Here is a 24,410-nt window from a genome sequence, read left to right on the forward strand (position 1 = left end):
TACACACATGAGCAGTGGGACCCTGCCTGGGTACACACGCTTGTGTGACACTGTGTGAAGGAAGGCACTGCACTGGCCTGCCTCTGTCCTGGCAGATTCCTCAGCTGCAGAAGGAGCTTGCAGGATGCAAGTGGGCACAGGAAGGTTTACATTTGGTAGCCTCATCTGGCCTAGCTGAGCCCGATTCTATCAGGAGTCTGGAGTAGAGACCTCCTGATAGAAGTCCCCTCCAGCCTGAATTGTCCTGTGGGACATCTGATTCCTGATGGGAATACAGGCTAGATTAGGCAAGGCTCCCTCAGCATTGCTTGGGTAGAAGCTGGGCATTTCAGAATCCTAAAATAACTAGCTGGGAATTAACAAAAGATGCAGGGGTTTGAAATCTTGCCTCTGCAAGGCTCCTTTCCTAAAAAAGCTGAAGGAAGAAAGACTGTGCCCATGTTCTCAGTAACTGCTTGGCCTCTCCACTTTCCAGGTCCCAGAAAGATACTCCAGGTCAGCTCAGGAAGGCACTGGATGCCCTGCACCCACATGGATGGAAACAATCATTGTGCAGAAAAAAACACCAACAAAAACCCTGAGTCAACTGGCACAGAGGGAAGCTGAGTGCCTCTACACATCAGTGGTTAATCCTCCAGAGTAGGAGAAGGATGCTGTGTCTTAGTCTGTTCTTCAGGATTGTGTCTGGGGTTTTTTTGGGTTTTTTTTCCCCACAAAGCAGTTCAGTGCATAAACAGTCCTGAAGGCAGGGACTGAAAGTCAGGTTTGCTTCATTCTAGGCAAGTGCTGTAAATAACACACTGAAAAGCGACATTACAAGTACTTGAAACAAGAGATGAAGAAGAGACTGTCCTCATGCAATAAAACAACCAGAAGTTATGGCTCAATTATCACATGCTGTATTTATATTGCACCCTTCACAATCTCAGTAAGGGAACTCAGCTAAATAATGTCCTCATCCTCCTCACTGCATAGACAGGGGAGCAAAGGAAAGACTTAGGCAAGTCAGTAGCAGAGATAACAGCAGACTGAGGTCCTGACCTGCACACATCTCAGACATGTGCATGCTGCTCCTTTGCTGCACTGGACCCCTACGTGGATATCTCTCCTGTCCAAAAGATTTCAGCATCTAGCGCCATACCACTAGTCACAATTTACTTTTCTTCCCCCCTGCTGATGAATGTTATGACTGATACATTATGGAGAGAAAATGCTGCCTTACTCAGTACTCTAATGTACACAATGTTCATCAGCAGAAGCACCTGTCTACACTTTCTTCCCCATTTACTCATCCTCTGGATTTGCTACAAGAGCAATGTGTAAATCAATTGAATAAAATCAATGGCAAGCTGAGACTAAGAGGCATAGTTCTTCTCATAGTACCAACCAGTCCGAAATCCCGCCAGCGCTCCCATAGACATTTCTGGCTTAGCCCAAGCCCGTTTCTGCAGCAGCACTGCATGAATGTTTTCAGTCCAGACCTGCCAGAGTTCACGTCCCTTCCCATCCAAACAACTGGGGTCAGACACTTCAAGAGTTACCCAGAAAACTGCAACGTACCAAAATTAGGCGCTCACATCTTCCCCTCTTTTAGCTTCATCTACAATGCCAGCTTACTCACTAGTATGCAGACCTCCAGAAGCTCATCAGCTGGAAGCCACAAGGGCTCAGCATCTCTGCTAACACAGCTCTACATCTCTTCTTAACATGCTAGGAGGCTGAGAGCCTGCCTCACCTCCACTACAAAGCCCTGGCAGAGACAGACATCCCCACTGAGGGATGGCAAAGCAGCTGCCTCATGGTTCAGCAGAATACTGACACCCTGGGAATTCACATCGGCAAACTGCAGCAAGATCCTGTTAGTACCAACCCCCTCACGCACAATCATTTCAAGCTACTTTTAACGTCCTCAGAGCAATTATACTCCACCAGTCCTCTGCCAACTGTTTTGCACATCCCGGAGTACGTAAGACATTAAGATTGCCCTCTATATCACATTTTCAGTCTCTGAAACTATGTTGCCTCCTACCTTTGATGATCAAGAAATTGGCTTCTGCAGGCGTGTTTGCTTTGAACAATCCAGCCTCCACCTTCCTCTACCTCCTCGCTTTCCCTATTCATTAGCAGAACTTGCTGCTATTGTTGATAAGCCAGCAGCACATAGAAGCTGTGTCGCCATACAAACCAAATGCGATCAGGACCTTTAATTTCCAGCGTGGCACCTGTTGTTTACATCACTTTTTTTCACACCACCCCACCCCCCCACACACACATTGGTTCTTATAATGTTCTTGCTCTCCCACACATGTACTTACACAGGAAGCAAGGGGTGGGAGTTGTAGCCTGGGGTTTCCTGTTCTGTCTTTCTGAAACACTGAACTGACACCAAAGCTTTGATCAAAAGATCTAAGAACACGAGCTGGTACACCGAGGTTCAGCTAAGAGTACATATTGCTTACAACAGGAAAACCAGAAGTGCCTCCATGGTTACAGGGTTCCTGGCACACCGCTGGTGCTCTTCAAGGGTTTTTAAGTCAATAGTTTTTGAATTAAGTAATTTTTTCACGGGAACACTGCTAAAGCAAGCGCAACGGCATTACAGGAGGCTTTGCTCCTGTTGGAGCCACAAGCTCCGCCACCCCTCAGGAGATGAAAGGGGCGCTCTACGGGCTGCAGCCGGCGCTGGGAGCGCCACGGACGGGCCCAGCAGCGGGCCCGGGGCAGCCCAGGCAAACCCCGCCGCGCTCCCTCCCTCCCACACTACAAATCCCACAACGCCCCGCGCGAAGCACGACGTACACCCCCCTCCGCCGCACCTGGCGCGTGCGCACAGCTCCATATGGCTCCAAGATGGCCGACACAGCGTCCGGTGGCTCCAGCACGGTAACGGCGGCTCCTCGCCAGGACACGAGGCCGTTGTGGCGGGCGGCTGCCGCGGCGGGCAGGCAGAACGAAAGCGGTCTGCCCGCCCCCCCATGCGCCTGAGACGCCTGCGGCCTGCCCGGGGGGCTTTGAGGCGAAGGCTGAGGGGAGGGAGGCGCTGATTGGCTGAATGGCCGGTGGGAGGCGGGGCTACGCAGTGGCACTTGATTGGCTTAAGTTTTTCTACTCGGATTGGCCGGCGTGGGAGCAGCGGGGCGGGGCTGCCTGTGGGGCGGCTTTTTTAAAGGGGCCGCGGCCCAAAGGGCCTTCTGCTTTGCGTGGTGCCTGTAGCACTGTGTCTGTATGTGTGTGTCTGCATATATGCGTGCGTGCACGTATGTGTGTGCCTATATACATGTGTGCATGCGTGGGTGTGTAGATGTATACGTATAGATTGTGTGTATGTATATGAGGGTGTATATGCATATGTGTAGATTGTGTATATATGTGTGTGCATGTATACATGTGCACGTATGTGTGTGTATACATGTGCATAGATTGTATGTATAGATTGTGTGTATATGTGTGTGCATATGTACATGTGCACATAAGTGTGTCTATGTATATGTGTGTGTGCATGGCTGTGTAGAGTATATGTATAGATTACGTGTATATGTGTGTGCATATGTACCTGTCCAGGTATGTGTGTGTATGTATATGTGTGCATGTATGTGTATAGATTGTGTGTATGTATGTATATATGTGCATAAGTACATGTGCTTGTATGTGTGTCTGAATATGTGCATGTGTGCGTAGATGTCTACTATAGATTGTGTGTATATATACATCTGTATGTGTGTGCTTATGTACATGTGTGTACATGTGTGTACATGTGTGTGTGTGCCTGCATGCAGCAGGAGGCTGGCCCATGACCCTTGAGCACGGGCAGCACGTGTGCCACCCTGCCTGCCAGCCCCTGGCGTGTCACAGAGCCTGTCACCTGGCCGCGTCCACAGCCTGGGGGTCCCAGCCCGGGGGTCCCAGGGCAGGATCAGTGCCCTCGCCCTTCCTGGGGCCAGCCGGGCTCGGGCCTTGCTGCTCTTCCTGGGGTCTGGAGGTGGCTTCATTTCTCTGAGCTCTCGTTTGGGGCGGGGGGCTGTGTCTGCAGAGGTCGGGCAGCAAGCATGCCACCACGCCGGCCGATAACTACTACCTGGCCCGGAGGAGGACGCTGCAGGTGGTGGTCAGCTCCTTGCTCACCGAAGCCGGCTTTGAGAGCGCTGAGAAGGCCGCGGTGGAGACGCTGACGGAGATGTTACAAAGCTGTGAGTATCCAAGCTTTGTCAGTGCCCAGTCACACTGGTCCCCTGAAGTGCCTTGGTTCTCTGTTTTCAAATTTTTATTATCTTGTGTTAATAATGTTTGCAAAAGCAGAAGGGTTGACCAGTGGCTAGAGCACAGCCCCGGAGTCACAGACTTCTGTGAGCGTGAAATGCTTGTCCGAACTCAAAAGTACTTATGTTACTCACTGAGTACTCATTAGATGCTCATTAGGTGTCCTAATAAGCTCCACATACTGAGATGCTGGCAGAATAAGTAGCGAAGTAACAAAGTTCCAGACATTTGGTTAGTTAAGGCTGCAGAAGTGCCTGTATCTGGCAGCTCTACTCCTGCTTTGCTGGGTGATGTGCCTAGGATCTCGGGTTCCGTATTTTTCTGAAATCAAAATTTGATCAAGTTTTGTATTTTTTCATGCTTGTGATGCAGATTTGCTTTTTGCATTTGCAGAAAACATCTGACTCTTTGATCTTTAGTGTCTCCATACTTCGTGTGTGCATGTGCTTTAATTTCAAATACACAGGTTGTAAGATGCTGGATTCCGGGAGCTGTTTTTCATTCCTTGCTAAATTTGCTAAAAATTCACTAGGATTGGGCTGATACTTTTTTTTTCCCCTCCAGATATTTCTGAAATTGGAAGGAGTGCGAAGTCCTACTGTGAACATACAGCCAGGACGCAGCCTACGCTCTCTGATATAGTGGTTACTCTCGTGGAAATGGGTGAGTAGTAGACTGGTCCCATTAATTCCAGCTGCCCGCATTGCAGAAGATCTGAGTGTGCTGTGTTGGTAGGAAAACCTGTCCGTTGTGTTTCTGATAGGTGTGTGATGCCCACAGTTCTGGGCTTCGTGTGGGCACTCAGATATCGTTGCACAAATGCAGTATAAATATATACAGAGTGCGTGATTTTCTTTCACATAAAATTATTCTGGAGAAGGCTGAGAGAAGGGATTTTTGATGGGGTAAACTCTGGGTGTGATTTCTGTTTCCTGTTTTGTATTTCAGGGTTCAATGTTGAAACGCTTCCTGCGTATGCCAAGCGCTCCCAGAGGATGGTCATCACGGCCCGTATGTGGGAAATTCTCTTCTTACGCAGGAAATTGGAAATAATTTGGCATTCCTATGTGCTGGCATCCAGAGGGCTCCTGCTTTCCTGATGGATGATGCAGTCCAGTGCCCCTGGAAGTGCAGTTTGTCTTAAGAAATCCTGTAATTGACTGTGTAATAGGTACCCTCTGCCAAACTGGTTGCCTTTGCCTCAGCATCTTTATTGCACATGAGAATCCTCAAGATAGTTTTGTTCTCCTTGTGTAGGAGGGAGGGGTCAAGTAATCCTTATTCCTTTTTGGAATGCCAAACACAATCTGAAATTACTGCTCTTGGGATGTGCTCTGTCCCTTTTGTAGGACCTGGAGACATGGGTTGCAGTTCAGTACGAGCTAGCACTTCATGCCTAACTCTTGGCAGAATGAAGCTGGCTGATTTATGTGTGTGCATGTTTTTTAACTGTAGCTCCTGTGACAAACCAGCCTGTGACTCCCAAAGCCCTGACAGCTGGACAGAACAAGCCACATCCATCCCACATTCCTGGCCATTTTCCTGAGTTTCCAGATCCTCACACTTACATCAAGACACCAGTGAGTGAAAAAAGATATTAATTTTTTTTAATGCCATTTGGGGTCTGTCTGAAGTCAGTGACACCAGGAGTGGTGTATTTTTACTGCAGTGCAGGTACTGTTTATCCACAATGTTGCTTCTCCTGGCTTAATATCTCGCTTGCTGGTTGTGGGTTGCCCTTGCTGTAGACTTCTGGCTGTTGAGAGCTCTGAAAATCTGTGAATGTGAAGGTCAATGCTTGCCTGTAGCATCTGCCTCCTAGTAGTGTTTTGAGCTTCAGCTGTCTGCGTTGCATCCACTAACCGTGTTCTTTTCTTTTTTTTTTTTTTCCTTCCTGCTGCACAGACATACCGGGAGCCAGTATCTGATTATCAAGTCCTACGGGAAAAGGCAGCATCTCAACGGCGCGATGTAGAAAGGGCTCTCACACGTTTCATGGCTAAGACAGGAGAAACCCAGAGTCTTTTCAAAGATGATGTTAGCACTTTCCCACGTGAGTTACCTGGGACACTTTGTGCTGTAAATGACAGCTGCCTAGCTGGGTATACACTCCATTAGAGTTCTTGCTACTGCAGGAGGTGAGCAGTGAATGATCACAGTGTGTTTGCCCTTCTGAGACACTGGAAGGCTGGGAAGTGAGGGTTGTCTTTTCAAAATGGGGATGAAAAACAGAATCGAAGCCAAATGGTAGCCTTCCACCCTCACCAAAAGCTCACTTTCTTCTGCTGGTGGAGAAGGCCTTGGCTGATAGGTGCTAAATGCAAAGCTCATCCCAATCCTGTCTCCGCCCCTCTGTAGCTTCTGAATAAGTAATTTCTTCTCTCTCATATTTTTATGGGAGAGAGTGGAGGTTTTCCTGTTCTTCTGCCTGCAAAGCAGTGATGAGAATCTGCCCAAGGCTCACTGACAGCACAAATGTCAGTGTTATCTTAAGGGGGCCTAAGTGATGCTTCAGCCTGTGAGATAATTGAACCTTTATGGAGGTCAGGAAGGATTTTTTGTGTTAGTATAATGCTGTGTCTGTGGCTGGAAAAATAAGGGGGCTCCAGAAAATATGAAATTAAGAGACTGCCATCTTTTAGGGACAGCGTATTTAATTCCTGGTCTCTGGGAGCAGCAGGGAAAGAGTCTGTGTGTTTAAAACCAGAACCAGTGGAAAGCGTTTGGTCTCTAAATAACTGGTTGGGTTTTTGCTTCCTATCCTCGGAGTTGAGGAGTCTTCTCCCAGCTTGCTGACTGGGTCCTTTTCCCTAACCCTAGTGATTGCTGCCAGGCCTTTCACCGTACCCTACCTGACTGCTCTTCTCCCCTCTGAGCTGGAAATGCAGCAAATGGAAGAAACAGATTCATCTGAGCAAGACGACCAGACAGACACTGAGAACCTTCCCCTGCACATGAGCACGGTACGCCCAGCCTGAAAGATCAAGGTCTCTTGGGCCCAGTTTCTTAACGAAACCTGGTTCTTTGCCTGTCTTCCTTGCAGCTGGGCACAGTGGGTGGAAAATGGCAGTGGGTTGCATTTTACCAGGTGTAAAGGCCTGAACATTGTCATGGTTCTTTAACTTCCTGCAGGGTGCAATGCAAGCTGAGGTTGAATCATGAGCTTTCGGTACAACCTTCATCTCAGTGTTAGGGGAGAGAGGATTGTCGTTGGATCCCACACTGTTCCCAAAGGGGATCTTCTTGTGTTAGAAATCAGGAGTCCACACCTTTAATGCAGCTCCTTGTGTGCTGCTGTTTATCTTGGCTGTTGATTATATCTAATTTGGCCATAGGTTATGTGGTCTAAACTTCTAAGCCTTGTTTAGCCTAACTTTGGTTGTTTATGCTTATGCTTTTTATTTAATGTGGCAGGATGATTCAGGACCTGAAAAGGAGAACGCTTCAGTGTTACAGCAGAACACATCCCTGTCAGGCAGTCGGAACGGGGAGGAAAATGTGATAGACAATCCCTACCTCCGGCCAGTGAAAAAGCCCAAGATCCGCAGAAAGAAGTGAGGTGTCGCCAGCCCACTGCTCAGAGAAACCCAGGGGTTTCACCTCCGCTGCTGTGGGTGAAAGGCATGGAGCAAGACAGGAGAGACAATCCAGCTAAGTGGCAGAAGCAGAAGAATGATCTGTCTCTGCCTAGTGAACTACACTCTCCATCCTGGTTTGCAGTGCTCGCACTTTCCCCTCTGCTCTCCTGCTGACTTGGAATGGTCAATGGTCAATTGCCTTAAAAGCGTTGAAGGCCATCGGGTTACAGACGGGAATGGTCTCGTTTACTTTGCTTTGTTCTCACTGTTGGCAGGATTTACTTTCTGAAGAGACGAGGGACATGAAGGTTCTTGCTGCTCAGTGCTTCCCAGCAGGCTGTGCAGAATACAAAGGCATAATTCGTTTATGGCTGGCTGGCAGGCTAGAAAAGAAATGTCTGCAGTCAATGCTGCCTGGCCTTCTAGTCTGAGAAGCATGTTTTAACACAGACAAAAAAGTCCCAGAGAGGTTTCTTTGGATTCTTGGCAGTTAAAAGCAAACAGACTTTTCTTTTATAAACTAAAGGCATCTGATGTGTTGGTAAGAGAGTGAAGTGTAAATACAGAGCTGAGATGGAATTTTATTCTCACTTTTGTGACTGCAGCTGGACTTCTCACTTAAAAGCAGTAAGTGTGGTGTTTACCCTGTTCTGCTTTGAGATAATTTTCTAGCAGTATGAATGGCACAATTTAACAGCTGCTTCAGGCTATTTTTCAGTTTTATTGTTAGTTTCAACACAGCACAACTCCTTGGAGAGTTCATGCCTTCACTAGTTGGTTTGAAAGATGCTGGGCTGAAAAACTTGGAATACAGAATAAAGCTGTATTGGTTGCAGTCCACAAGGCCATGCTATTGATCGCACTTTTTTCATCCATTTTCAAATCCAGGCATTTATTAATGGAAGTTGCTCCCCCCTCCCCTTTATTCCCCCAAGAGTAGAAGACTTTATTTCAGCAGTGAAAATGACTGGTGATGGGATTATTGTAATTATTAGCTGATTCTAGTACGGCTTTGCTTTAATTTTCCTTCCAACGTTTTCTTAGGCAAAATATGGGCTACATTTCTTTGACAAAAGACTCCTGTAGTTTGGTCCAGTCTCCCAAGCATCTCTTCCAGATGAAAATGTGGTGCTGGAAGAGGCAGCCGAGACTGTGTGCTACAGACTTCCAGGCAGCTCACAGTTTCCTAGAGTAGCAGCAAGGAATCTGTTGCAGTCACCAGGGAGATCAGAGTTGTGCGTGTACGTGTTCCTCTCCATTCAGTTAAGGCATCCTTCCAGGCCTCCCTCTTCCCCTGTCACCCAGGGAGGAGGAAGATAAAAAGGAGTAATTGTTTCGGTGAGCATGGAGGTGTTCCTGCCAAACAATCTGAAATTAGATCTCTAGCAAAAAAGCCCTGCATGTGCTGTTGCCACGTGTGCTGGTGCCTTGGTTGTACAGAATAACAAATGTACAGAGACATTGTGTATGTGTGTATATATATATAAATTTATATCTTTTTTTTACTTGGATTAAGCATTTTTCATAATGAGAAAATCCCTCGCTGGGTAGGGGAAAAATGTAGAATGAAAATAGTAATTTTTATGTTCATAATAAAAGAAATTTTATCTCCTACAAGCAAAACTGGCTGAATCTTTTAAGTTTCAGGAGTGGAAAAGCACCTGAATGGAGCCCGAGTGTGCTTTCAGTGGGGTCTACAAGCAGTAGGAAGTCTTGTCCTTCCCTCTGCATCTCTTCCTTTCTTCACAGCAACACTTGATAGCTGAGAAGGTTGGGAATTTTCCAACAAAAACTCTGGTTCATTAGAAATATGCTCAGTGAGGACAAAGTGCCTTTTGAAATACCATCAGTTTTGCAAAAGCTTTGGTAGGTTTCTCCACTTCTCACAGGTGGAACGTGGTTAAGGACTGCAGAATCATAGATACTGCTTACTTTCTTTTACACCGTCTTTTACCCATGTATTTTTCTCCTGATTAGAAAACCAGGACAGATGGAGGTGAAGTGTGCAGTATCAGCCACGAATACAAAGGTGAAGCCTTAAACAGCCATAAACCCCAGGTCTTAGGACAGTACAATTTCCCGTGAGTCATACCCCCACCTTCAAAAGATTGCACCAAAAGGAGCAACTGCACATCAGCAAGGACATCCCTTTTTAGCAGCTGCAACTACAAAGCAGGCTCTTGTGGTAGGGAGGGCAGGGGCTGGTGTGCCTAGAGAAGACTGGCCATGCTGTTGCAGTGCATATATGAGAGCACTGGAAGACCAAAAGTGGGAAACTGGAAGAATATATTGTGGTTTTACAGCTGAAATTGGGCTACAGGGGGAATTTGCTACAGAAACAGGTAAACAGACCCCGAAAATTTGAAAGCCTGCGTTGCAACTGGTAGTTATATCAAGAATGAATGTTGCCTGCTCTTAGTTTTCCCCTGAGATTGAATCAAGGCTGTGATCACACAGATCAAGTCGCTGTGTGAAGGTTTGTAAACATTTATAGAAATCCCTAGGGTCTGAGTTGTACATTACAGGAACAACCGATGATGAGCACCAGAACCTTTCTGTTTCAGACTGAATTTATTATCATGGCCAGATTCTTAATTAGAAGCATGTGGCTTGCTCGTTGCTTGAGAATATCTTCTTTGTGTCAGCAGGGGAAAAGCTAGTAATGCAAAATTAAGTCTTGCAGGCCGTCTGGTCTAACCTGTCCCAGCACAGCCTCCTTCCCTAGGAAGTTTGCTGTGTGCTGCTTTAATATAGCAGCTGGCTGTGCACAAAGCCATTATACCCTTCCTGAACATACCTGAGGGCAGTGTAGTACGATGTGCACCCCCATGTTTTGTCAGCTCTCCTCAGGCTGTGGGTGAACCCCTGGGCCCGGCCTGGAGCATTTGCTGGGGATGAGGAGATGGTGGTGAGGAGGCTGGGGAAGGCAGGTGGTGGCTGCGGGGAAGATGGTAGTGTCTGCTCCCAGTGCTGAGGAGACGGGGCAGCAGCCCGGCTGCCCTGTAGCTGTGTTAATTTGGCTTCTTTCCGGTGCCAGGGAGGACTGGATTTTTTGGGGAGAAGGCCCCTGCGCTGAGGGAAGCCATGTTGGGGAGGTCAGGTGTTTCTGTGGTGACCGACACAAAATGGCCGCCAGCCCTGCCTGGGCCAAGGGCTGAGGGAAGCAGGGCTGAGGGGTGCTGCGCGCGGGCCCCAGCGGCACCCCAACACCTACACAGGCAGCAGACACATGTCCCAATCCCAGGTAAGCACAACTTGCAGCAAGAAATCCCTCTTTGTTTTATTTTGGAGAGGCTGGGTAGTGCGGATGAACACCTCCATGGGTGGCGTGAGGCCTGAGCTGCGCTGCCGGCAGAGAGGACGTGTGGCGACGGCCCTGGCTCCTCAGCTGTAGTATAAACTCAGGTAGGCCACTCGATTCCGGTGTTTCCAGAGTTCTTTGTCTATGGTCAGCTAAGAGACAGCTACTATCGGTTAGATATTAGCAATGACAAGCACTTCAGAAAAGTGCGGGAAGGTGCAAGAAGGTTTTATTTTCAGCAGAATTACATGGAAAGTCTGCACTCTGGTTCTCTCGTTTTGTGGATGGAAACTTCCAGAGCAAATTTCTTAATGTAAGGTTTTTTTGAAGGACTGTAACTGTGTTTGCAAACCAGCATTTTCTGATAGAAAATCACTTTGTTTCTTGTGCCTCAGGCTAGTAGAGCCATGTATCCAGCAGGCCAGTGAGGGAAGGATGACAAAACATAGTCCAAATGCATTGAAATAATCATACATTTTCATTTGTCCCAACCCTTGAACCAGGAATAACATCCCTTTATCCCTGTCCTTACCTTCTGTACCTCCATTTTTAGCATCCTCTTCGCTGGCATTGGCACTAAAGACCAGTCTGGAGACCCAAACTTCATTGGCCAAGTGATTTTTTTGTGTAATGGCTTGTCTGCGTTGTAAGCTCCAGGTCTAAAGAAAAAAGTCACAAAATACCTCATCTCTGGAGCTAGTGTATGACATTTGTAATACTAGAATTTACCAGCCTTGCCTTGATCCATGGGAGAAATGCGTGTTGTGGTGTTCATGTCATCATGCTAAGACTAAAACAGGGGAGCTTTTTGAAGATAAAAGCATTACTGGGAACTCAGTTACCTATCTCCCATTTGTGTCTTAGTATTTCTTTCCGCTAGTACTCCTGCTTCTTATTAAAAGTGTAAGAAAATGAGTTACATTACCCAGGGAAATTTTTATCTGAAGGCTTATCTGGAAATCGTGGTGTCCTAGTGGAAAATGGAGCATAGGCAGGCTGGCATTTTCCCTCTTTATTCCAGAATGACTGGTACGTTGCTGGGCTGGGAGTCACAGTCTGCAAGAGAGAAAATTTCTGTAAGGAAGATCTTTTTTCTGCAAATCATTCCTACATGCTCCAATGCGCAGCCAGCTGGGTATTGCCGACTGCTGTTCAATGTATGCTTTGGCTACTCTGATAGAGTAAAAAAATCAGAATAAGTCAATATGCACTCCCTACTCCTTACCCAGTGAGGCCTGTGATGTTTCTGCTACTATATTGTTATTCTAGAGAAGCTGGGCCAGAAAACGTAGCGTGTTTGTTCAGGTAGTATAGCTGATTTTGCCTCTATGTGTACATTTACATGTGTGTGTATATGATACAAAGGTATGTATATATAGAGATGCATGTGTTGATGTTGTTAGAGCTCATATGAGTCTTGGGTCTCTAGGCTCAACACCTCCCACTAGAATATGTGTAAGGAGTTCTGTAGGTACCAGATACATTAAGTTGGAGGCAGCCCCAGCAAACGTGATTGAAACTGATGGTCTGTGTTGGGAACAGCCTACAAATTCTTGCAAAGCTTCAGCCCTGCCGCTGTGAAGTGTGCTTTTCTTACCTGTGGCTCTGGTATGAAACGCTGGGCTGTTCTCGCTCCTATCACATAGCCTTTCTTGCTCAAGGGTTTGTTTTCCAAAGAGTATCTAAGGCTGCCGCTCTGCAATTCAAAAGCAGAAGTCTCTTACTGACATTTTTAAGACACCATTTCCATCAGGGGAAGGGCAGAAGTACATGAGCAGCAGACACTATTCCTGTTAATTCCTCTAATTTCTTGCTAACGTAGAGTGTTAGGGCAGCTAGAGCTTTGAGGACTGGTATGTTTGGAAGGGGAAGGGCATTTCTTTTTCTACGTATATGTGGAGACCTCGTACGATGGGTTGGCAGGGTAGGTGTGGGGGACTCTATGCCTGGCTGGCCATGGTCCTGTTGCTCCTGTACTGTGCGTCTTCTGTGAAGGAAAAGCTCTGAGCACAAAAACTGAGTAACTTACCTCGTGACTCAAGTAACAGCCTGGCCCAAGCGAAGGGTCTCCCCTGATGGGTATGAGCTGGATTGCCAGCCTGTCTGGGGCATGGTGGAGAGGGAACATTTTCCGCTCTTGACATGACCCAAAAGAGATCCGCTTCCGTCCATCTGTGAGATCAGGAGAGGAAACGCCACCAGTGTGGTGACCACTTGCCACTGTTTTTCCTTCTTAAGTGTCTGCTGCTCCCTGCCTGAGGCCAACCTTCCCCTTATCTCCCAGATGGGAATTTTCCTTGACCCTGGATATTTCAGGAGGTCTGCCCTTTGGACACCTGTTCCCTCCTGCCACGAAGGTTTCTTTTTCCCCAGCCTGAGCAAAGAGTAGCCTAGCAGCCCAGTTGTGGGGAAGGTTGCTGGGGAAGCCCAACGCCACTGGGGAGCTGCAAAAGAAGGAAAGCCCTTGTGCCCACACCCCTGTCTCCCATGGCTCACCTCTCCGCTGCCACTCCGCTGCCATGCTGCCCTGTCAGCTGTCAGGGTGTGTGTGTGTGGGGGTGTGTGTGTGTGTGTACTCCGGTTGCCATAGACACGGAGGGGGGAGCGCTGGAGGGAATGCTGGTGACGGCAGTGCCTGAAGAGGGCAAGGAAAGAAAGGATGAATAATATCAGCCCTGTGGATTGTGCTGTGCTGGCTCCTAGTCCGAGGAGCTGCTGTGTTCGCACCGTCAGTCAGTAGGGGAGAGATCTCTGGGGAAGCAGTCTATAGATCGTGCCAGCAAGACCCTTCTCTGTGATGATTCTTGTGGCATGACCTGATCTGCCCTATTGTCTCCTCCCTGTCTTTTTCCCTGTACCTGGCTGTTAAGGCAGGGCAGTGAGTAACCCCTGCAAACTGCCTGCAGAAGACCACTGAAGTCACCAAAATGATACCCGAGGGTTTGCTACTCACTGTCCGATCTCGGGAATGTCGTAGCCAGCCTGAATGTTGGAAATTCCTGCAGCAACAGCCGCGGTGATCATGAGACGGGGCTTGTTGACCTGGGCGGCTTCCTGCTCAAAGGCTGCCAGCATTTCCTGAGGGATGCCAAGAAACGTGTCTCACGTGGAGTCTTTGGGCTCAGGCTTTGCAAGCAGAGCTGTGCAGAGCAGAGGGCTTGACCAAAACCTACCTTAATCAGGACGGTAAAGAGGGTCTTGTCCTGGGCTGGGCTGCCCCTGGACCCAGGGTACTCCCAGCCAATGTCCAGTCACACAGGAAAGGGAACGTTACCCTGGGCTGCACTTAGGAGTTAGTAACTGCATGAGGCAGATATAATCAGAAATGATTGGGCCATGTTTCCTTGCAGGATAAGGTATTCAGAGAAAGTGAGGTAGGGTTAGTTATCCGTCTCAGAACTGACCCTCCAAGGATAATAATGGATTTCTTTCCTTCCTACTTTGTTTCAGTAGATGAGTCAGTGTAGGAGTATTGCACCCTTAAACTCATGGGTTGGTGGTTCTGAAGGCTGGGTCTCTTCCCTAAACTGAATCTTTCCCCTTTGCTGCCACATAAGGAAGAATGGAGGCAGCAGGGATCTTTGGTGAAGTGCCTGGAAGGTGGGAGGCTCTTTGCGTGTTTGCTGGGCCACCTGTTTGACCTGCCTTTGAAAGCTTCTGCAAAGACCTAGCAAGTGGCTGTGCTTGTGCTTCATTCAAGCTGAGCAGGAAGGAGCTGCTAAAGAGGAAGCTTACATGAGAGCAAGCAACATATTTGCACTTTAGATTGAGCATGCCATGCTTCATCAATCTTTTGTCTTCAGAGACATCATTGCTGTGTGCCTGTCTGCCTCTCCTTCCTCCTCCGTGGTTTATAAAAGAATTTTTTTATACAAGTCTGTTCCAGTTCCCTGCATGTGCCATAACTGAGAAGGGTTTGGTAGAATTGGTTTTGGGGTAGAAAGCACATACCCATCCGGGCATTCAGCAGGAGGGCTAGACCTTTACAGAAAAAAGGTGTGGGATTATGAACTTGTAGAAACTCTGGTATATATCCTGTAATGCAGACAATAAAATTGCTTCTGTCAATGGGCCTATTTTTTCTCTTCTTCATGAAGATCTGTCTGAACCCAACATAACCTGTCTTCCAGGTTACAATTCTTTCTGATCCAAGGGGGCACACAGGGTAGCTCATGGTCATTAACAGCTCAAAGTTCTGCTGGTTCTTTCAGCCAGGGTTGGGCAACAGGTGATCTTGATGCCTGTAAGCATGGCTAAAATAGCAGAAGCCTTTTGGAATATACTCTGCTATGGAGACAGTAATAGCCTTTCTATCAGAATGGCCAGTTTTCCTCCTTAGAGTGTCCTTTTCTTAGTCCATGATAGTTTTTCAATGTAATAAAGCAATTAAATCAGGAATTTGCACAGTTAAAAGAAATCAACTGCAAAAGTAGTGCAACATATAATCACCCCGAAAGTAACTGCTATATATTTTCCTTTGTCAGAAGAATGTGCAGCATTTTAATCCCTCAAAGCCCCCTGTATAGCCACCCAGTAGAACAGTGAAAGAGCCACAAGTAATTGTTATAAAGGTAGAGAGCTAAGTTTTGAAGTGGGACTTATTGGTAATCAAAGTGAGCTTGGCCATCTTTGACCTGGAATCTGGTGCAGACTGTTTCTCACTTTTGCATGCTTCTCTCATTTCATGCCAGTCTTGCATCAACAAAGATGGACAAATATTACAAAACTTGGGAAAGATCAGTACCACAAACAAATGATACCAGTACAATGGGCCTTAACACTCCAGCTGGAGATACCAGTATGTCAAGCTGTGCCATGTCCTGGTGCTGCGAGGGTAGTTGAAGAGCAAGATTAGATAGGTTTTATTTTTGGAATTTTTTTTTATTGCAGGAGGCTTTGTGTCAACACTGGCGATTATGCAGTGAGAGATGGCTGAAGTGTTCAAACTCGCGCTGTCATTGTGTATGCCCGGAGGTGTTAGGCACTGCCAAACCAAGGTGGTTTACAAGGGTTTTGTCTCCTTGGCTGGGGCAGTCAGTGGGACAGGACTGAGTAGGCCTTGGTCTCAGCAATGGGCTTTTTGGATGACACAGAAACGAGGCTCACTTGCTGTAGTCAAACTGTCTGTCGGGACTTATGGGACTTTTATGTGGTTTCTTTCCTTTTGCACACTAGGCACTGTCAGGGCTAGTGCAAATGTTGGAGTAGGACACAGTGGGCAGTTGCTTTGCACTGAGATGCTGCTTAATTCATGTTAAGATGATGTGAAGGTGAATTTCCAGTAGGTCACCCAGACTTGGTTGAATGGGAGCCTGGAAAACAGTCTCAAAGTTGTCCATATCATGTGAAGTCACTGACCTGCAGATTAAAATGTATTAGACCAACCCTTCAAGTTCTGTGTATGCACTCGATGAGATATGGCAGATAATGAAAGAGACAACCATCTTCAAGGAGTATTTTTCCAGTGTATTTTTTGGTCGATAAAGTAACACAGTGCAAACTCAACTGGAATAGATCTGGAAAATCCTACCCTCCATGACCTCTGGAGCCTTGCAGGTCTGTTATCTGTAGAAGTATGTTTTGGTGTAAGAAGGAAAGCATTTGGGGAAGTATCAAGGACACTAATTTGTCTGCATGTGGTGGTAACAAATGTCAGTTGGTCAAATCCTGGAGTTTTTCTTCAGGAGGTTTTCTGCCTTCTTTCTGTCATAAGAAATGTTGTTTGCCATCAGTTCCTGAGGAAGTGGTTCTAGGCCTTAAGCAAGGGCAGAAGAATTGGTCCTCACTGAAAGGATTCAAGTTAAAAGAGTTGAGTATGGAGGCAGAGGCCTTGCACATTATTTCTGTAGCTGAAATGTTTGGTTTCAGAGAGATCCACCAATCTGAATTGTTTCTGCTTTATCTTCACTCCATGTACCAACAAAAATTGTCACTATATTGATTCTGTGACTATGCTAGGACTAAATGTCTCTGCCCTTCAATGGCCTGGGCTCTTTTCTGATGGATCATGGAAAGGAGACCCTGATTTTCATGTTGTCTCCAGCTGAGCAGTGCCCAGGTGTTCCTTTCCTGGTGTGGACTTCCAGGATGGTTCCTTAAGCTTTCTCCTCTTGTCAGGGCCAGAGATATGTCACATTCAGGCATGACGCTTACACAGCCTTTCACCCATCTCCTGTGAGATGTGTCTGACAACTGACACTCAGCAAAGCCTCTAACAAATGCTCTTTTCCCCCAAGACCTTAGCTGGCCTTGCAGCCTCAGTGTACAGGAGCCATTGCTTTAGAGAGGTTTTTTTGTTCTCCTTGCCCTTGCTGTAGAGGTTAGGCAGGTCACTGTGGAAGGCTAAAATGTGGAGAAATGCGAAGGTCAATGCAATGGTGCCCGGTGTTTTGGAAAGCCCTATCCTAACCCTTATCTGGATGCAGAGGTACAGGTATCGGACTCCTGGTATGGAGACATTGGAGCTGACAGCTGATACAGGCATTTGTGCTGATGTCTTTTATGACAGCCAAGGTTCATGTAGCAATGCAGAGACATATTAGGTAGATAGGCCCTTGGCAAGATCCGGCTTTGGATTTCCATGTGAAGCAAGGCTGCAAAGATGCTGTTGAGCTAGCTTAAATGCATTCTGGGTTCATTTTTTGAATATGAAAAGCTATGGGACTCTGACAAAAAAACCCTGGGGCGAGCTATGCCTGTTTTGGGCTGCTGATCTGATGTTCTTCACTTCAGGCACATAGCTTACTACCTCCATGGACACATCCTGTTGCCAGAATGGTCCTCCTTAGTGTGGAGTGGTGTTCTTGGAAATCCCTTGGGCATTTTCCTAGGGGTTTATACCCCAGATACGTCTGCATATATGTATATATATATAGCCTACGTTGCTAGAGCTCATATGATGAGTCATGAAGCCCTAGGCTTAGTACAAGGATTTTCCTGCTGCTAGGCTATGTGTATGGAGATCTGTGACTACCTACACTCTGAGACTGGTCTGCGTTTGCCTGTGTACTACAGCCACCACCACCTAAAAGCCTACTGCTTTTCCAGCTCTCTCTCTCTGCTTTGCAAACAGGGTCTGTTTCTGAAAAAATGATTCATGATCAATGAAGGTGAGGACAAAAATCTGGAGCAGCTGATGCATGCAGGTGATGGAAGACTCTTGAGTGACTTTTCTGCGCTTCTGCACATCGGCCGGAGCTGTACGGAAAGCCGAGCGTGCTGATGGGCAGTGGAGGCTGACGCTTGCCCTTGGGCAGGTCCCCACAGGACCTGCGTCATTTCAGTTCTGCTTCTCAGTGGGGTCTGAAGTGTTCCGTGGAGCTGGAGTGCTGTGTGCAAGTGAACTGCACCCCCAGCACATGTGATCAAAACTGATAATCTGTGGTGGGAACAGCCTACGAATTCTTGCAAAGCTGCAGCTCTGCCGCTTTGAGACTTGCTTTTCTTGTGGGTCTGGTAAGAAACACTGGGCTGCTGTTGCTGCTATCACAAAGCCTTTCTTGCTCTGTTGTTTCTTTTCCAGGGAGTATCTGAGACTGATTCCCTGTCATTTAAAAGCAGAATACTCTTGCTGATATTTTTAAGACACCCTTTGCATTAGGGGAAGGGCAGTAGTGCCTTAGCCGCACAAAAGATCGCTCCCATTCATTTCTCTTCTCTGAGCCGATGTTTTTTAAGTGAACCTTTGTTGGGAGAGGAGGAACAGTTTTGCAACTCCACCCTTAGGCTGTTGCAGTGGGGCATGAGGGTCCCTTGCTGCTCAGACCATGGAGAGGACTTTTGGGGCTCTTGAACACATCAGGAGTCTGCCTGTGAATTGATACATGCTCAGCTGAACCATTCCTGCAGCAGGGAGTAATGAAGACTGGTCCCCTTGGAAGGTAGCTTTTCCAGGAGGAGAATGCTTTTCCCTGGTCAAATGCACAGACCTTGCTCTGTGGGGAGTCAGTGTCCTGTTTGTACCACTGTGACTGTTCTTTGTGAACTCTCTGATGGCACAGCCTGATCTTCCTTGCCCTTTCCTTCTGCTTTTTTTCCCCTCTCAGTGACTGCCCCACTGGCACAGCAAGAAAGCCCTGGAAAATACCCGTTTATGGCTGTTTAAAACACAGCTTGTGGACTCAGGCTCTTCCCTGAACATAAGTGTAAGTATCACAAAAGAATCTAGGACCATCAAAATAGTAAAAGTGAAATGAGTCGAAACAGTGAGGATTGTTGCTTATGAAGAACACTTTATTTAATCATTGTTATTCTAGGCAATAAGATCAGGCGGGTCTGTTAGCTGTAATAGGACTAGTATCTTCGTGGCCAATTGTAGCAGGAGCAGCTGGTATTATAGGCAAGATCATCGTGGCGATTCTGAAACAAGATTTGATGTTCAGACATTAGTAAAAGCTGCATTGGTTGGTTGAGTCTGGATGGCTTTGCCAGCACAGAAAGCACTCTCATCATAGTCATCTTGAATTGTTACTGTAGCTCATGCCTGCACTCCCACTTCCACTTCATGTTTAGGAGCTACAGGACTCTAAGCTTAAAATGAAAGCAGAAAGCAGTTTTCCTTTGGGAAGGGATTATATTTATAATGGACTCTCCCCCCTACCCTCCCTCCATGGTCCCATGGCATTATGAGCACACCAGCTTTTTATAGCTGATGTAAATAACCGCAAACCCCATGTTACTCAAGCTACTCACCACAGCTTTACAGACCAAGGCCGTTACTCAGGGTGGTGATCAGGGGATATTTGCCCTGATTGCAAAAAGAGCCAGTGAAGTCATCCATATCAAGGGCCCAAACCATAGCACCTCCAAAGTTGTTGTTCTTTAACCAGTCAACCTGTTCAGTGCCAGGGGAGAAATCCCAGTTAGTGCCTAGGACCTGCTACTGCAGAAGGGCTCCTGTCTTATTATTGGCACAGCCACACATCCCACTGTACCTTGATGCTGAAGCTCTTGATGTTATCATAGCCAACCCATTCGCTGCCCTTGTAGGCATAGGGCACATCCTGGGGGGCATCCCAAGCCTGGGTGGCTCCAGAGCCCAGGAATGTGCAGATCTAGGAAAAAAAAGGCAGAGAGGGAGAGGTTAACAAGTGTCCTACAAAAAGGGATGGTCGGCATATTGCATGGGTTACAAATGCCTTGCTGGGAAGTCTGAGGAATGTTTATGCTGTTCTTGGTGGCCCAGGTGTGAGGGAACACACATACCTCATAGTAAGCCAAAAGCCCAGCCTGCCTTGTGTAAGGTCCAGCTGGCCCAGGTCCTGATGCTGGTGCCCCAACAGCAGTGTTAGATGGGTTTTGAAGGTTGAAGTTATGTCCATAGGTTGGGAATCCAACAAGGAGCTTCTGAGCTGGAGCACCGTTGTTCTTCCAGTAGTTCATAGCATATTCCTACAAAAAATAACCATCACAGTTCAAGTCTGTGCCAGCTTTTATAGGCAGAAAGATGACTTCTGTGACAGAGGCTCCCAAAATATACTTACAACACTGAGGTCGGTATTACTGCCACCATACAGAGGGCTGTTCTCCCCAGTGTATCCTTCCCAGGAGCCATAGAAGTCGTAGGTCATCACATGGATGTAGTCCAAGTACCTATAGAGAACATGTTGCACATCCGTCTCCTGGCCAGCTCGATCACCCAGACCTGATCATTCTTTTAGTGCTGCTGTTTACCCCAGCACATCCCTGGCCATGTCCCCACTTTCTGCAATTCTGGTTTGTTCAAGACCTTTTTGAGCTGGCCTTGTGAGTGCTGGAGCCAGTTCTCTCCTCCAGAAGAGGAAGGTGGAGGTCAAAGCAGAGTGGGAATTGTACTGGTATGCTGGGAGCAAAGAGCTGTTCCCCGATGGCATTGAGTGGCTGGAGCCAGCCTGCTGTTACGCTTGCCTTCCCAAGGTGTCCCCTTCCCCACCAAACAATCACCACTCGTAGCATTCTTGCCTTACACAAGAGTAGGGACCCCACATGCAATGAGGATGGTTTCTGCTGGATAATGGCAGAGTTTCACTTAACTGCTTGAAGAAAGACCACTGAAGTCACCAAAATGATACCCGAGGGTTTGCTACTCACTGTCCGATCTCGGGAATGTCGTAGCCAGCCTGAATGTTGGAAATTCCTGCAGCAACAGCCGCGGTGATCATGAGACGGGGCTTGTTGACCTGGGCGGCTTCCTGCTCAAAGGCTGCCAGCATTTCCTGAGGGATGCCAAGAAACGTGTCTCACGTGGAGTCTTTGGGCTCAGGCTTTGCAAGCAGAGCTGTGCAGAGCAGAGGGCTTGACCAAAACCTACCTTAATCAGGACGGTAAAGAGAGTCTTGTCCTGGGCTGGGCTGCCCCTGGACCCAGGGTACTCCCAGTCAATGTCCAGTCCATCGAATTGATACTGGCGTAGGAATCTGATGACGGAATTGATGAAGGTCTGGCGGTTCTGTGGAGTGGAAACCATTGTGGAGAACCTAGGGAAGCAGAGCAGGAGAGAGTTGGGGTTTGGCTGGTGCCTCTTTCCCTCACTTCCTCCCTTTTCACAAAGCCGTTATGAGAAGGAGATGGTTTGAACTTACTTCTGTGTCCCAAAATTCCATCCTCCAACCGACAGGAGGGTCTTCAGATTACTGTTCCTGCAAAGGAAGGGACAGGAACATGTTTTACTGCAAGTGTTTGGTGTAGCTGCCTTTGTAGCCCATGATCATTTGGTGTGAAACCTGAAGAGCAAGTCAGCAGTGCACTGAGTCACTGTCACCACGCTCAGAGGGCCAGTGCTGGCAGCCTGCCCTGCCCTCCCCACCAGCATTTGGTTCTTCCTCTTGGCATCCCTCAACAATGGATTGTGCTGCCATTGTGCAGAGAACAGATGCTGAATAGTGGGGCAGGACCTGAGAGGGAGAACATGTGATGCCCTTTGCTGTTGGTACGTACTGGTTCTTCAAGCCGTTGAAGGATCTGTAAAGGGTCTCATCGTTCCATTCATAAGTCGTGATCTGATTGTTGGACATCCCAGCAAAGGCGTAGATCAGGTGGTTGCACAGGTACGGGTCGATGTTGTCAGGCATGAATCTTCCAAGGCCAGGCCTATACTGGGCCCAGTTGGTGAAGTAACATGACAGCACATAGGCAGTGCCTGCAGAGGAACAGAGGAGGTGGGGTAGACCTGGACTGCACTGAAGAGATACTAGTAACTAAACGAGTATCATAACTAGATCTGATGAGAAATGATTGAGTCGTGTTTCCTTGCAGGGTAAGGGGTTCAGAGAAAGTGAAGTAGTGTTGGTTATCCCTCTCAGAACTCACTCTCCAGGAAAATAATGGATTTCTTCCTTGCCTGCTTTGTTTCAGTAGATGAGTCAGTCTAGGAGACTCTTGTACCCTTAAATTTATGAATCAGGGTCTCTTCCCTAAACTGAATCTTTCCCTTTTGCTGCCACGTAAGGAAGAACAGAGGCAGCAGGGATCTTTGGTGAAGTGCCTGGAAGGTGGGAGGCTCTTTGCGTGTTTGCTGGGCCACCTGTTTGACCTGCCTGTATATGCTGATGCTGAAAAGGGTTTGGTAGAGTTGTTATTTGGAAGAAAGCACATACCTATCTGGGCATTCAGCAGGAGGACCAGACCTTTAAAGAAAAAATTGAAGAACAAAGGTTTTAGAGTTTGTACTTAAGAATACAAAGTTCTTGTGCAGAACTGGACTGAAGCAAATATAACCGTGTCTTGTGATCACTGTTTTCTATAAAAACCACACAAGAATCTGTGTTTCTCAAGCATGGGTCAGCTGAGTGTCCATATGGAAGTGGGTAAAATCTGTCAACTGATTTCAGGTACAAACATAGAAAAGAAACCAAACAAGTGACAATCCAGTATTTTGATTTCTAAATTTTTGTTCAAAAAGCGCATTTTAATCTCAAACAGCTATGAATTAATTTTTTTTTTTTTCAAAACATAACATACCCCTTCCAGCAGTACTAAAAACATATAACTATCCCTCCTGAAAGTAAACTGCTATATATTTGACAGAAAAGAGATTGCAGCATTTTAATCCCCCAAAGTCCCCTGTATAGCCACCCAGTATAACAGTGAAAGAGCCACAAGTAATTGTCATAAAGGTAGAGAAAAGTTTTGAAGTGGGACTTACCGGTAAGCAGAGTGAGCTTGGCCATCTTGACCACAACTGATCTGCTGCAGACTGTTTCTCACTTTTATACACTTCCCACACTTCACACCAGTCTTGCATCAACAAAGATGAACAAACATTACAAAACTTAGGGAAGATCAGTATCACAAACAAATGATACCAGTATAATGGGCCTTATCCAGCTGGAGATACCAGTATATCAAACTGTGCCATGTCCTGGTGCTGCGAGGGTAATTTAAGAACAAGATTAGATAGGTTTTATTTTTGGTAATTTTTTTTTATTGCAAGAGGTTTTGTGTCGACATTGGCTCATGATTCAGCTGTGAGAGATGCCTGAAGTCTTCAACCTTGCGCTGTCATTGTGTGTACCTGGAGGTGTTAGGCACTGCCAAACCAAGGTGGTTTACAAGGGTTTTATCAGGCTTTTTTTCTCTTTAATCGTGGTTACGTTTCCAGCTCTGGAGTCTTTTTCTTTCATCTCTTTTCAGAAATTGTTAACATGAACAATAGGAAGCTATTCAGAATCGTGGAAAGTCTGTTGAAGCTAGTTTGCCGAAAGTTTCTGAGGAGGAAAAGGGTAATATTTGGAGGGAAGACATAGAGGTAAGCTCTTTCTGCCAGTTTGCTACATTTTTCCTTTGCCTCTTGGGAAAGTAATTTCATTCTATGCTTAAATTCTCTTTACTGGGGTGGGGCAAAAAAAAGCTGTGCAGGAAGGAATCAGGAGGATTAACTTTTTAGTGTGAAGCACTTTAAGGGTGTTAAATATGATCTGGCACTATGGTAAAATGTGATAAGCTCTTTCCTTCAAACCTCAATGTATATTTCATTGTAATATTCATAAAATTCGAATGTATATTTGGCTGGGTAGCGCTTTCTGATGTGCTCTGAGAGGTTGGTATGGGAACCTCATTGCCTTATGAGCTTGAAGGGTTGAGTCTCCTGAGAAATCAGCATGCTCTCTCACTTAGTATACAGTACAGCCTTCTCTGATACTAGCAGCATTTGTTTTCAGCTCTTTCATTTTTATCAGCTAGCCTCATAAAAAAATATCACTCTAAAAAAATAATCTAATCCCGTTAATTAAATGAAGGAAGAAACTGAGTTAAAGGAAGACGTTTCCCTGCACATGCAGCTTCTCGGTTTGCAATTA

General features: G+C 46.8%; 4 protein-coding genes across 4 annotated transcripts in view; 1 reads left to right on the forward strand and 3 right to left on the reverse strand.

The window, feature by feature from the left end:
* Positions 1 to 2,899, reverse strand: part of CCND3 (cyclin D3) — a 47,162-nt gene extending 44,263 nt beyond the window's left edge. Inside the window, exon 1 of the mRNA XM_037410269.1 lies at positions 2,817 to 2,899. The gene's annotated coding sequence lies outside the window, so the exon portion shown is untranslated. The remainder of the gene's footprint in view (positions 1 to 2,816) is intronic.
* Positions 2,815 to 9,447, forward strand: TAF8 (TATA-box binding protein associated factor 8). The gene is made up of 8 exons (XM_037410267.1): positions 2,815 to 2,883; positions 4,031 to 4,187; positions 4,822 to 4,920; positions 5,206 to 5,268; positions 5,713 to 5,837; positions 6,163 to 6,310; positions 7,078 to 7,220; positions 7,672 to 9,447. The coding sequence occupies exons 1-8, from the start codon at positions 2,851 to 2,853 to the stop codon at positions 7,813 to 7,815; spliced, it is 912 nt and encodes a 303-aa protein (XP_037266164.1). The 5' UTR covers positions 2,815 to 2,850; the 3' UTR covers positions 7,816 to 9,447.
* A 1,772-nt stretch (positions 9,448 to 11,219) lies between these two features.
* On the reverse strand, positions 11,220 to 13,657 carry PIFO (primary cilia formation). The gene is made up of 6 exons (XM_037410862.1): positions 13,633 to 13,657; positions 13,166 to 13,308; positions 12,734 to 12,832; positions 12,062 to 12,192; positions 11,669 to 11,795; positions 11,220 to 11,288 (listed from the first exon to the last, which is right to left on the reverse strand). The coding sequence occupies exons 1-6, from the start codon at positions 13,655 to 13,657 to the stop codon at positions 11,220 to 11,222; spliced, it is 594 nt and encodes a 197-aa protein (XP_037266759.1).
* A 5,688-nt stretch (positions 13,658 to 19,345) lies between these two features.
* LOC119158466 (acidic mammalian chitinase-like) lies at positions 19,346 to 23,334 on the reverse strand. The gene is made up of 11 exons (XM_037410455.1): positions 23,258 to 23,334; positions 22,710 to 22,739; positions 22,051 to 22,252; positions 21,696 to 21,752; positions 21,425 to 21,590; positions 21,205 to 21,329; positions 20,619 to 20,727; positions 20,341 to 20,526; positions 20,070 to 20,189; positions 19,828 to 19,969; positions 19,346 to 19,494 (listed from the first exon to the last, which is right to left on the reverse strand). The coding sequence occupies exons 1-10, from the start codon at positions 23,280 to 23,282 to the stop codon at positions 19,835 to 19,837; spliced, it is 1,155 nt and encodes a 384-aa protein (XP_037266352.1). The 5' UTR covers positions 23,283 to 23,334; the 3' UTR covers positions 19,346 to 19,494; positions 19,828 to 19,834.
* Between the last annotated feature and the right edge of the window lie 1,076 nt (positions 23,335 to 24,410).

Source organism: Falco rusticolus, chromosome 17, assembly GCF_015220075.1.
Source record: "Falco rusticolus isolate bFalRus1 chromosome 17, bFalRus1.pri, whole genome shotgun sequence".
Taxonomy (NCBI): domain Eukaryota; kingdom Metazoa; phylum Chordata; class Aves; order Falconiformes; family Falconidae; genus Falco; species Falco rusticolus.